This window comes from Acanthisitta chloris, unplaced genomic scaffold, assembly GCF_000695815.1.
Source record: "Acanthisitta chloris isolate BGI_N310 unplaced genomic scaffold, ASM69581v1 scaffold8797, whole genome shotgun sequence".
NCBI lineage: Eukaryota > Metazoa > Chordata > Aves > Passeriformes > Acanthisittidae > Acanthisitta > Acanthisitta chloris.
Window position 1 is genome coordinate 32,925 of NW_008683181.1, and position 14,495 is coordinate 47,419.

The window sequence follows — 14,495 nt, forward strand, 5'->3', positions numbered from 1 at the left end:
GAAAGCAGGACAGAGAAATAGGATGCTGGAAAAAATGCTTTTTTTTTCCCCATTCAGAGAACTGTCCTTTCCCAGCCCACGAATAGAAGCTGTTTAAAATTACTGATGTGTATAATTTGTAAATAAGTCAATGCAAAGAAGGAAGGGATTGCTTAAGAGATTAATTTAAAAAAATGTTCTAAAAGTAATACAGAACTATAGGCAATGGCAACCTGCATTGGCCAGAATGATGTCTGTGGTCCAGTGCATGTGAAGCAGCATTTGTCATAGCAGGCAGCATCAAACTTGCATGCAGACCCACTCCACTGGTCTGATTTCAAAGTGTGTGTGTTGGGGGGAATTATGGATAAATCAGAGTTAAAAGGTTATCAAACAGAGAAACATTTTGGAGAACATTCTGGGCATGGGAATGTCTGTTTGAAAACATATTTCGCAATGCTGCTCAGAGCAGTTAAGGGAAAGGAAGGAGGCAGAAAAGAAAATCAGGAGAACTGGTTATTTTTTGAATGTGTATTTTACTGGTTGATTGCCTCTAGCCATGTTGTCATAATGATTTGTTGTGTGTATTCTCTCTTAAAAGCTCTGGTTTCTGGTTTCTACGTTGATATCTTAACTAGGGATCACAGGTCATTCTCCTGCTATTTCTTATAAGTAAATACTGATCATGTACGTAACTGATATAGTTGTTTACAACAAATCTTAAAATTAACATGGCTTTTTTAAATGTTTGTTTGCTAATATATCTGTTAGAAAAACACACTTTGTTTTCACAAAAGGAGATTATTTCATTTAATGAATTGCAATAATTATAGGGCAGGGGCTTTCAGTAAAACCTTGCATTTTCACAAACCTTTTGGGAGTATTAATACTGGTAGTTTCCTTTTGGATTTGTGCCCCTGGACTCTAAACCAGAAGCGTATAAATGAGGTAACATTTGATTTTACTTTGGTAAAACTCCACTGCTAGATACAAATACACCCTCATGTGCAGAAGTTAATAAACAAAATGGCTTTGGATTGAATGTTTGTTCAAAGGTTCTACAAGAATCCTTATGCTTTTCAGCTCATGCTTAGCCTGTTAGTGCCCAGTTTATTAACAAAACTCTTTTAAACCATCTGCAGTGAAAAACTGATTAGGATTCAGCTAGTGAGACATACTTTCACAAGTTTGTCTCTCCTGTGAAAAGTGATTGTTGCCCTGCTGGAGCCCCTGGTGGTAAGCACCAGGCTCACAGGATGAGAAGGATAGACAAATTACGTGTGATTCTGAGGACTTCTGTTTCACTGCGAGAACTTGTCTTTCCCATGTGTGAATTTTGTTTGCTAACATCAAAAGATCTTGTAACCTGAATTTGCAGGCATATTAGGAGCTTCTTTTTTTTTGCAAAATAAATTTCTATAAAGTAAATGAATCACCATGTTCAGCATTTGCATAATAAATACCAGGCAAGAATTTTCAGAAATTTAACTTTGTTCAGGAGAAGTTTTGGCAGATGGTACAAGATTGTAAAAATAGCTTATAATTGTAGCACTATTCCTAATAATATCTATTTAAACTGATTCCTGGCTTAACTATAACTCTAATGAATTAATTGACTACATCTCTCCCATTTTTACCGTTGTGTTTGAAGTAAGTGATGGGATCAGTAAGAGAAATCCGGACAGGCTGGCTACTTTAGTCAGGACAGATCATCCCAACTAATTATGGTTGTCATGCAAAACACATAAAATCATCTTGATAGCTTGTTTTATGGCAATCATTTCAATGTTATATGGGAAAATTTATGTGGTACTTTGCCTAAGTATGATAGAACAGAGAAAGTACTTCTGCTGCACGGGGTATGCTTTAGGTGTTTCTGATTGTTATGGTATTATAAACTCAGCTGTGACATATGGTGCTGTCATATACAGAAGCGATTGAAGAGTCAGAGTGGATTTCTGAATTTATGTTTCTTGCTGATTCATAGAATCATAGAATATCCTGAGTTGGAAGGGACCCACAAGGATCATTGAAGTCCAACTTTTGGCCCTGCCCAGGACATCTCTATGAATCATACCATGTGCCTGAGAGCATTGCCCAGATGCTGCTTGAACTCTGACAGGCTTGGTACCATGGCCACTTCCCTGGGGAGCCTGTTCCAGGGCCCAGCCACCCTCTGGGTGAAGAACCTTTTCCTGATATTTAACCTAAACCTCCCCTGACACAGCTTCTTGTCATTCCCTTGGTTCCTTTCCCTGGTCACCAGAGAGAAGAGCTCAGTGCCTGTCCCTCTACCTCTCCTCATGAGGATGCTGTAGACTGCAGTGAGGTCTCCTGCAGGTTGCACAGACCAAGTGACCTCAGCCAGTCCTCATGTGGCTTTCCCTCTATGCCCTTCACCATCTTTGTTGCCTCCTTTGGATGCTCTTTAACAGCTTTATATCTTACATTGTGCTGCCCCAGACTGCACATAGTACCTGAGGTGAGTCTGTACCAGCACAGAGCAGAGTGAGACAGTCACCTTCCTTGACTGGCTGGCTATGCTATGCCTGATGCACCTCAGGACACGGTTGGCCTTTCTGGCTGCCAGAGCACACTGCTGACTCAGATAGGAATGACCTCTTATTTTGGTCAAAATCATTTATCTGGGTTTTGTCTACAAAATAAATGATCAGACTGACTGATAAGAAGAGTCTTTTTAATCTAATGTTATATTTGAATTTATTCTCAGTTCCACTTTCACTGGAATCAGGATTTTATAATTCCTTCCTCTGAACAGACTTCAGAGTTCCTTGTGAGCAGTTTGGTAGTCTTGAATATCAGATCTGTTCTAAGACTTTTGCAAGTGTAACTTTTTAGCAATCTCTTTTCTGTTGCCACAAGAAATGACAACTATTAAGGAATAGTTAACTTTTAGAAGAATAGTGTAACTTTTAGAAGAAAAATTATAAGGCATCTGTATGGACCCACAGAAGAGGTTCCAGTCCAATTTTTTTAATCTTAATTGGTTTTGAGATATTTAAACAGATTGTATGTTCTTCCATGCTGCAGGCAACTCATTCAGTATCTCCATCTTTTTCATTCTCATTGTATAAACCAGGCTTTTTTCAGCCTCTTGGAAAGGGCATTCCTCTTGTGGCTTATCTGTAACTGCCAGCTTCACAACAGCAGATGCAGTATTCGTGAGTGTATGAGTGAGAACTGGCTTTCTGCACTAGCTGTCAGTGCCTATTCTCAGTCCCTGCAGGGCAGATGAGTGAGCGTCTACCAGCAATTCAGCCAATTAATGCAAGGCCTCGATCTGGAACAGCTGGAACTATTCTTCAGGCTCCAAGCCCAGGGGAGTTGACATGCTGCTGCCTTTTGCCAGGATCACCTCCAAATCCTTTTTTCTCCTTTGAGATGTTAGACATTTCTCAGACTGTGCATCCTCTGTAGTCCTTTTACAGGTTAATTTTGCATCTTTGAAGGGGACCTCCTTCAAGAAAACACAACATGCATTTGAGCCAAAATCAAGGTGGGAAGTAAAAAACATGCACTAGCTCTGCATGGCATAATACAAAGTGTTACTTGGAGTTGAGGTGCTGCCTTTAAATGTTGCTATATGGATTCAATATAATTTTGGCAAGTGAAATAACCACAAAATGCTAAAATAATCTTACTTTCCTTTCAGATTTTGTTACTGTGTAAAGAAGCAAACTTCAGATTTAAACCTGTCTCTAGAGACAAAATGGAAAAAAATTGCAATCTTTCCAACTAGCTTGCAAGATAATGATACAGTGAAAGGTGAAAATACATTGTTTTCTTGATTATGTGAAAGTGAAACCTTAAGCAGCCCATTTTTTTACAAATCCATAAATCAAAAAATAATATTGAGATTTTTCTCAGTTTGCCTCATAAAGCTCTTTTGAGTGACTCTGTGCTGCTTTCCATGTTGGAGTACTGTGAGAGGGTACTGAGAGAGATTTCACAAGAACTGTCACTCTTGCAGACTGTAATTCTGGGTGTGGGTGTTGACTGTAGAAACTTCCTTTTGTGACATTTATATTCTGTGGAAGTCTTTATTGTTAGAAAATCCCCACAATGACAATTAGAACTAACAATGGCTGCTGTGTCAGCGTGTTACTTCAACTTGTTTGATTTCAGGGCTGTAGAAACACAGAGAATAACCTCAGTTTTCTTCTTTACATGTTTGAGTTTGTCCTTGTCCCTAGGGGTCCCCCCTGCCCCAGGAGTCTCTCACAATTGTATTACTAATTCCTTTATTTTGCCCCTTGATCAATCACCATTCTTGGCCTGTGTGCCTATGAATGCTACAGTGGATTACCCTGCAGTGCTCTATATCATGGCAGTAGTATGATTAATATCTCCTCTGACCATGCCAGTTTAAACCTTCCCTTAAACAGATTTGGCTGAAAAAATAATCTCTCAAAACAACCTACACTTGATTTTAGCTTGGCTCAATACCTGAATACAGCTTATTGCGTGGACAGAGAAACAGTTATAACAACCAAAGGGATGAAGTTGGGGAAAGAACAGTAATGAGGACCAGCAGTAGCTAAAATGTTCATCAGTCTGTCTTCAGTCAGGTTGTCTATTGAACTGTCAGCAGTTGTGTGTTCTCAGAGTGATTTTCGTGCTGTATTTTCAGCTCTGGCATACCAGCTTGGTTTATAACCTTTTGCAAGTCATTTGCCTTTTTTTGTTTTAATCTGTAAAATTTCAGTAATCAATTTCTCAACAGGGCTTGGCTGTGGCAGTGCTTTTACCAGCAGAGATACTAATGTAGAGACACAAAGAAATGCCACAGAAAATAATGAGCACTAGATAGACTATCAAATTTACCAGGCTGCATGGAGAGTCCCTGCAGGATGGTTAGTCGTCTATTTTATTTAATGCTTTTGTCAGCTTTAACAATTTCTATTTCTCCCTCTCCTGACATCTTTTTCCTGCTTTGTCTGTATCCCATTGGAGGAGCCAATTGAGTTGTCATATGATGAAAAAAAAAGGCTTTTTTTGTGGTCACATTACTCTTAGCTGAATCACTTATTTGACCTGTCTTACTATACAGCCTACAAACAGCTGTTACAAACAGCAAAACTGAAAGCAGCACAGAAGCAGATACAGGCATTTGGGAACAAAATCTGCATATGCTGCTGCTGCTTCCAAGAAGACATGCCCTCAGTGGCTGCTGAGTTTGATAGTCAGATCCTTGAGCTACCTTGATCCTTAAGCTGACTTCAGAAACTGTGTTAAATTCTGCAGCAAGAGGAAAAATAGTTGCCAAGAGGATCTTCCCTCTCCTTACTGATTCTTGTAGTGTGTTTCTTTGATAATTTCTAGTACCCAAAACAACCACTTAAGTAACAGAGTCTACCGATGAGCCCTGTGCATGGTAATGTGATTGCAAAGAAAAGAAGTCAGTATGACAGAAGGAGTAAATTCTGAAAAGAATTAATCTAAGAATGTAAAATATCTTTGAGTGATAAGGAGTAGATCCATGTAGGTAGGATTATACTCAGACAATTTGAATTCCAATTTAAGTGAACTCTAGGTGACTGTCATGAAGAGTCAGACCATCTGCTCTCAGACAATGTGTAGCCTCTTTGGAAGCTTAAAATCAGTTAACATAATACTTTTAGAGTATGTGCTTGTCATGGTTTAACCCCAGTCAGCAACCAAGCCCCACACAGCTGCTCGCTCACGCCCCATCAGTGGGATCGGGGATGGAATTGGAAAGGCAAAAGCTAGAAAACTCGTGGGTTGAGATAAAGACAGTTTAATAGGGAAAACAAAAGCTGCACACAAGCAAAGCAAAACAAGGAGTTAATTCACTGCTTCCCATGGGCAGGAGGTGTTCAGCCATCTCCAGGAGAGCAGGGCCCATCATGTATAATGGTTACTTGGGAAGACAAACAACATCACTCCAAATGTCCCTCCTTCCTCCTTCTTCCTCCCACCTTATATACTGAGCATGATGTCCTATGGTGTGGAATATCCCTTTGGTCAGTTTGGGTCACCTGTCCCAGCTGTGTCTCCTCCCAATCTCCCATGCACCCCCAACTTCCTTGCCAGTGTGGCAGTATGGAAAGCAGCAAAGGCCTTGGCTCTGTGTAAACTCTGCTTAGCAATAATAGAAACATCTCTGTATTATCAGCACTGTGTTCAGCACAAATCCTAAACATAACTCCATACTAGTCACTGTGAAGAAAGTTAACTCTATTCCAGTCAAATACTGTATTGTAGATACCTGCTTCAATGAATATTTGATATAAAACTCCTTTGATAAATAGCTTCTGCAAAGATACCTTATGCAAATTAAACCCCTTTGTTTATTCTCTTTACCCTAATATACTTAATAAACTATAAAGAACATTTTTGTTTCTTCTGGTGCCATACAGTTCTTAATGTTGGTATTTCTGTGCAGCTGAAATAACCAAAGTATGAATTTTTAAGTGCGGGGAAACCAACCGCAGAGTTTAAATATGTCACATATCTGTTCTTTCCTCAAACTCCATTTTCAGGAAGAGTTTTTTCCAGTAATATCTTGCAGAGCAGAATCACACCCTAATATGTTATAAACTGCTTCTGTGCCTTCCACTGGCATCAAATCCATTATGGTAAGATTGCTGTAAATCTGCCAGTTTATTTTTAAAATGATTAGTCTCTGAGTAGCTGTAAATAAGACTAATCAAGATGGAGATTTTTAACAATATTTTCATCCTTCAGTAGATTAAGCAATATGTCCATACTGAACTTGATCATTATCCAGAAGTATTTAATTTGTGGAGCACACGTGACTGAACATTGAAACTGGATCAAATGTTGCAGTAATTGCTGGGTAATCCCATGTTTTCTGATTTGCCAGAGTTTTTCTAGGCTGAAAATTCTGCCAACTTATTAGAACACTATGCAGTTGTCTTTTAGAAGCCTAGTAATTTCTAAATTATTACTGTGCTTTATTTAGGGAGTTTTTCAGGCTCCAGACAGGAGGCAGTGATGGCTACTGGAGAGCTTTTGTTGTGCCCTTTCTTTCTCTCCATATCAAATAGGTTCTATATAAAGCAGAAGAGTGTCTTAGAACATCTTTATCTGAAGAGCCCTTAAAAGTCATATGGTTTGCCAGTACAACTGCCAAACTAATAAGTGGCAACTCTTTCTGTCATCAGTAGGGACCATTTGTTCCTGGTTTTGTACACAGCCAGATAGGTGATTTATGGTGCAGAAATTTTCTGCCTTTCAACACATCAAAATATGGTGGTGAAAAGTGCTATTTTAGAATATATCTGCTTCTTTCCAGGCATCAAGTAAGCTGCCATCTAGGAAACTGCAAGGGAAAATTTCAGAGGGAAAGGTCCTTGACATGTTTCTGAGATAAGTTCAGTCGTGTAGCATGTAAAGTGCTGTGTGTAAAACTCCTTAGCATTACCTGGAGAATATATCTCTAAAGGTCCATATTTTGAAACAGTGATCCCAACCAGAGTATGTAATGAATTCAGTAACAACACTGGCAACACACTTCTATTTTTAGCTTCTAAGAAGATAAAGGCAACCATACTGGATTCAGAAAACTTATGCAAGTGAGTATTTGGCTTTACACCAATCTCTTCATGTTACCACTGGTAGTCAGGCAGCTCTGGCTGCTTTTTATTCCTTGCTTGTGTGGTTTGCTGCCATGTCACACAGTTGCTAATAGTACTGTGTTTTCCTCTGTCACGGTGTAAAGAAACAATAAATAAGTGAGTTTTTGGGTACTGTGGACTTTTCAGTTCAGGCCACTTGTGCCTGAGATGATAGGACCACAGTAGTTTACCAGGAAACGGATTTTTCTGTGGCATTATGGGTGGTTATGAATAAAGCAAAATTGTATTTGCTAAAGCCTAAAAGGTTCTGCAGTAATTTAGATATAAATTACAAGAAATTGTTGGAAAATTACCTCCTACAGTTTGGTGTCATCTGCAGACTTGACAAGAGCACAATTGGTCACTTCTTCCAGGTCCTTAATAAAGCTGTCAAACAGGACAGGTCCCAGTACTACATATCTAGTTATTTTATTAGAATAGGCAATCAGAGTGGTCAGCCATGATTTACCCTTGGTAAATCTATGCTGACTGTTCTTGATCACCACCTTCCTGTGCCCAGAAATGTGTTCAGGTAGGACTCACTGTGATTTTCCTTGGGACTAAATCTGGCTAACCAGCTTGAAGTTAGCCAGCTTGACCGTCTTGGCTCTTTTTTTTTTGAAGATGAATACAACATTTGCCTTTTCCTAGTTGTGAGCAACCTCCCTTGATGTTCATGACCTTTCAGACATGATGGAGACAGGCCTTGCAAGAGCACTGAACAGTGTCCTTAGATGCCATCTCATATCTTCTATGCACTTGCATGGGTGAAGTTCTCTCAAGCATTTCTGCATGTGTCAGCTGTTGTGTGAAAGAGCCATGATTATCAATTACATGTATTTCTGTCTCTGTAAACCTTATTCCTTCCACTGAGAGCTGGTTGGCATTTTCTGCTTAAAGCAGTTTTGCCTCCTTTCAAAATATTGTGACCTTCCAGGTCAATCTGATGTTTGTTTAGCTGAATTTCACTTCCATTACATCATTTTGTGCATGGAATCTTTCCAGAATTTAATGATCATGCTAAGAAAATCATATATGGTAATGGTGGTGGCAGCTCATGATTATGATAAAGGATATAATTATTTAGGTACAAGTGACTCTCTGGTTATTTACAACACTGTTGTTGCATTTGATCTGACACTCATGTTTTGACTGCTCAGGGGAAATAATGCAAGAGCACATAAATGCTAAAAGGGGGTGATACAGTGTTCTCTGTGTTCCTACAGTTTATGTCTGGTGGTTGTTGGTTCTCTTCATGAGAGCATTCAGCACACCTAAGTTGTCAGAAGGCTTACGCAGTCAAAAACATGAAAAGATTTTTTTCCAAGTTAATTATTTGTTTTATAAGCTCATGGAAATGTTTGCCAAAAACTAGAGAGGGGAAGGTCTGCACAACTATGGGATAGAAGAAGAGGATGAAGATGCAAGCTTTCTCTTGTGAGGTTTTACTACACCATTATTATATTGGTTCAAAAGCTGATGAAATCCCAATTTCAGCTTGTACTGAATTGAACTTGAAATCTGTTCTGAGCCTGATTTGAGCCTCATTTGCAGTTAAATTTAGCTTGAAAGTCAGAGCTGATGTCACCTTCCATGAATAATGAAGATGTGGCACCTTTTTGGTGTGGCTCTATAGAAAGCAAAATTCTTCAGAAGTGTTTATTATTACTTCTTTACTCTTTTTTAAAAGTTTGCACAATCTAATACAGTAGTAATAATTTTTGATGTTGTTCTCTGTCTCTTTTCTTCAGTCGAGGCCTCTTGCCCTGCAGAACATTTTGTGAGGCAGCAAAGGAAGGCTGTGAACCAGTCCTGGGTATGGTAAATGCTTCTTGGCCAGATTTCCTGAAGTGTTCTCAATTCCAAAACAAAACTGAAAATGACACTACTACCAGGGTATGCTTCTCACCTCACCAAGAAAAAGGAAAGCAGTGTATGTTTCCATTCTTAACTGTTACACTATGTTCATGTATTTTTTATTGCATAGGAAAAGCTCTGGGTTGAAATTATTATTTATTATTCTGCTACAATGTTCATTCATATTACTGTGATGTAGTCTGGTTGTCAGTTGGTTATAATTTTGCTGTGCTTTAATTGTTTAGGCTAAATGTTTTCAGACATGTTAATTTGAGACCTTTTTGTTTTGCATCAAAAATTCTAAGTTGTTTCAAGGAAAGAAGGTAGGAGAAAAGTAGCATGACCTTTAAAATGTTCTGATGAGTTTTTCTTTGCTAAACTCTACTAAATACAGGTTTGTTATTTGGAGCAGGAACCTGATCCACAGGCCAAATTTCAAGTGTATCTCTTTTTTTTCATGCTGTAAAAATGAGCCCCAAACTGGTCAAGAGGTCAACTTTTCAAAAAGCATGGTTTGTATACACCCACACATAAAATCAGAGTCATTTAGGTTGAAAAAGATGCTTACGCTCATCCAGTCTAACCATTAAATCAGCACTGCCAATTGCACCACTTAAACCATGTCCCTAAGTGTTATGTCTACACATCTTTAAGTACCTTCAGGGATGGTGTTTCCACCACTCCCCCTGGGCAGCCTGTTCCAATGCCTGATCACCCTCTCCATGAGGAAACTTTTCCTAATATCCGATCTAAACCTCCCCTGGTGCAACTTGAGGCTGTTTCTTTCTGTCATATTGCTTGTTACTTGGGAGAAGAGACTGACATTGGGATTAGCTGCTCCAATCCCATTTTACCTAGTGCTCAGCCCAAAGCCCAAAGTGCTCTTCGCACTCTTCTCAGGGTCCAGTTCCTGGAAATTCCAAGAGCATGTCTTTGGCATGTGTCTGCTTATTTCTCAGCTTTCTGGTTTCTTTTGGGGACTGATGCCTCCAGATAGCATGCAGTGAATTCCTCTCTGCCTACATATGCCTTGCATATAATTTGTTTTGTCTGATAATGTAATTCTCTTTTGCCTCTTTAGTTATTTCTTGTATTTATCAAAATCAAAACCTGGCTGCTATACCTGTTTCTTTCACAGATACTTGCACAGTATCATCCAATCCCAAACAAAATTTTCTCTTGTTTATTTTCGTCAGATTGTGACTAAATACTCTATATGCTCCATATTTTGTGAATTGAAGAGTATCACTCTGCCAAAAAATCCTTGAAACTCACATGGCTTTCCCAGTTCTGTTGGAGGACATGCTTGAGTGATGTTCCAGTTAGAATCCAGAGCATTTATCCTGGGAATAATTACCAGCTTTCCTGAAAATTATTTATTAGTTAGAATTTGGATTATCTAATGGATGCATGCTTGTTTACATCTCACTGCTAATATTTATCTCTTTGTCTAGAAGTTTCCTCCATGGGCATTGCAAATTGAGTGCATGTTACTACTGTGGAGAATGTCTTATGAAGTACATTCCTGATGTGACTGCAGATGCACTGATTGTACTGGAAAATCTGAGCCATGTGCCATTATTGTAACACATCCAAGTGTACAAAATGAGTCACAGAGAAAAAGGTGCAGGGCTGCAGGTTGATGTTCTTCAAGTTGTTTTCCTTTCACACAAGTGACAAGTGAATACTCAGTAGGTGAGAAGGTCAGCTGCTCTGAAAATAACCTTAAGAATCCATCTGTTGAGACTTAACATAGAGTGTTGAACTGGTTTCACAGGTCTAAGTTGTTGTGAGCATGTAAGGGAGTGAGCAGGAGTCACCATCAGCCATTCATTCCACATGAAACCAATAATGCATTCTGGAGGGAAGAAATCTCAGAAACCTTCCTAAGGGCTGTTATTCATGTCCCTACTCATAGAAATATTCCAACTCTGTTTTTCTCTCTCTCAACTGACACTGTTTTTTCCGTTATTTTATTTGCTTTGACAAGCCAACATGACTGGTGCTGTTAAAACCATGGAGGCAAAAACACAGTAGGTTGAATGAGAAGTAAAGCAACTCAATGATGTGACATAGATTAGCATGCAGCTCTCACAAGAGCCCTGAAGTTACTTTTCAGTTAATTTGAAAGGCAAAATGGTTTCAAAAGCAGCAGCGAATATGATGCCCCTGCTGTTTATACAACAAAACTGTGTAAATGACAGTACAGAACTGTCAGACAGTGTTCATTTTTGTCTTTTTACTAAAGAGGCATTATGAATGAATATCTTTTTGTGTTAAAATATTATGCACAAGTGACTGAAACTGCACATCACAACCATGAGGTTTATAACAAATCATAGAATCATAGAGTGATTAGGGTTGGAAGGAACATTAAAGATCATCTAGTTCCAACCCTCCTGCTATGGACAGGCCCATTTTTCACTAGACTAGGTTGCTCAGAGCTCCATCCAACCTGGCCTTGAACTCTTCCAGGGATGGGGCATCCACAACTTCTTCAGACAGCCTGTTCTACTGCCTCACCACCCTCACAGCAAGGAATTTCTTCCTAACGTCCAATGTTAGGAAGATCTAATGTTCGTAACGCCTACTCTCTTTCAGTTTGAAGTAATTTTCCTTGTCCTGTCACTATATACTCTTGTAAAGAGTCCCTCTCTATCTTTCTTGTGGGCTCCCTTCAGGTACTGGAGGGCTCCAATTAGGTCACCCCAAACCCTTTTCTTTTCTAGGCTGAATGATCCCAATTCTCTTAGCCTTTCCTTGTAGAAGACATGCTCCAGCACTCTAATCATCTTGGTGGCCTCCTCTGGACTCACTTATAATACCATTGCCTTTACCCAAGTTTAGCTTTGAGTTTTGCAGTGACTCAGCCAGGAAGTTCAAACTTCCTTCTAGTGGCTGTTGTGACATGCTAGCTTGTCCTGCATAAGTTGTAACAGTCCAAGCAGTATAGAAAATGTGGAGAGAATTATTTTTAATGTATACAAGGAAAATACTATTCTTATTAACCAAATATACTTAACTAATGCAAATCTTGTTTAATTCTAAGAATAAAATACCAACAAGAATTGTTCTGCTAATTCCTTTTTTCCATAGTGTCCAGTTTATCTTCCAGAATTTTTCATGCTGGTAGTAATTTAGAGAATTATCATTGAGGAATAACTTGGAGTAGAGATTCAAAAGCAATATCTGGTTACAACCAGGCATTTGTTTTTCTGTAGGCAATGTAAAGCTAATTTTATATGTGTCTCTCTCTATATATATCCAGTAGAGAATTTATTTGAGAACAAGCTTTTAAAAGCAAGAGGACATTATTTTTCTTTTTTGCCCTTGAATTTTCTTAATGCAGTGTAGAGAGAGATGGTCTGTGTATGTATAACATTGATGCTGGCCAACTGCAAAAACAGCAACAGTGGAAAAATCTTTTGAGGGAGACAAAATATTGTTCAGGATTGTGTTGGTGTTTCATATGAGAGAATATTCACAGTTGAAAAACTATTTCCCCCAAGCACTCATTCTCTGCTTCTGTGGATCCTGCTGTATATTTTATTAAATCCTTTGGTTTTTATTCTCCCATTCTACCTCCCCTACCATTTATCTCTGCCCATATTCCTGTTCTTTGCCTGTTTCTTTTCCAGCTTGGAGTTTCCCAGGCCACATCACTTGAATGAAAGAGATAGGTCTTTTGTCTTCTTTCTCCCAAGGGGTTTTGCATCATAAGCAAATAGAGAAATGAACAATTTCCTGGGGGTAAGGAGTCGTCAGCTTTTCTAATTCTGTGATTGTGATCCTAGTGTCAAAACGTTTTAGAACTGACAGCAACAAGATCCATATGCTGTACTGCAGGGTACATATGGTATAGAGAGCAGGTGATGAAAATTTGTAGGCAAGAGAATACAGGGATTCCTCTGTGTCCCACTGTGCTATTGTGACTCTGTTGAGTCAGATGAAAAGTCTGTCCACCATTTCGCTGACTCCAAAAGCGGACAAAATCAAATGCCCAGAGAAGAATAGGAGAACAGGGAAAGACTATGTGGCAATACTTTAGTAATTACTCCTGCATTGTCCATCTGAGATTCAAGGACTTTCTGTAATTTGTGACGCACCATAGATTTTTATTCTATTAATGTGTGCCTTTGTTTCGTAGACCTATGTACATTTTAGCATCCATAGTATCATACTACAAAGCTTATCAATGCATTGTATGAAGAGTACTGCCTTTTGGTTGTTTTAATACCTCCTAGTTCTTTCATAGCATTAGATAGTGAATGTTGTCTCCTCTTCACTTTGAAAAAAAAAAAGCATCACTTTCCACGGTCATTTCATGGTTATAGAATGCTTTATTTATTGCTATACCTCGAAATGAAACCAAATGTCAGTCTTGAGGATAGTAAAATAATATTTCAGTCTGTGCTACCTGCAGCTTTCCAGGAATGTGCCCATATAACCTTCTGTAGATGACATTCCAGTAATCTAACTGTGATGTACAGCACAAAAATGGTCTTGAATCCTCAAAGCCACTTTTGATAGTGCACCAGGCACAGGTAACCTAAAGCACTTTTTGCTGCCTATGGTATATAGTCAGGGATTTTGGAAGCTATTCCAGATTGTAAACCTTTCTGCGTAAGGTCAAAACCAAGAAAATTTCTCTATCAACATGGATTGCTTTAATTTTCTTTGGGCTTCTTTTACTTAACATTGTTTCTACTTCAGGAGTTTGGGTGTGTGTATATTTGCATCATTTTAGTAATAAATGTCTGAATTATTTTCAGAGGTATCAGTAATTAACATTTCCGAACACATTTCTTTATAATAGCACCTTTGATTTTTTTAATATTATTGAGTAAAATGGTCCATATTTTTTTTACTTCATACATCTATTTCAGGCATTATTTCTTCTTCTGCTGTTGCTGCTTTGTTTCAAGCAGTCCCAGCATTTCTGAGTATGCAACCATTTGCCTGTGATCAAGAAAGTCTTATAAATGGTTACATAACTAAATCCTCTAGGTTTCAGAACAAGTATCAAAATTCAGCGTT

At 38.7% G+C, this 14,495-nt stretch overlaps 1 protein-coding gene across 1 annotated transcript in view; it reads left to right on the plus strand.

Moving 5' to 3' along the window:
• Positions 1-14,495, plus strand: part of LOC103806146 (atrial natriuretic peptide-converting enzyme-like) — a gene marked incomplete at its 5' end in the record, with an annotated part of 71,592 nt that overhangs the window by 26,492 nt on the left and 30,605 nt on the right. Inside the window, one exon of the mRNA XM_009078825.1 lies at positions 9,353-9,534. Within this exon, the coding sequence (XP_009077073.1) occupies positions 9,353-9,534 (182 nt within the window). The remainder of the gene's footprint in view (positions 1-9,352; positions 9,535-14,495) is intronic.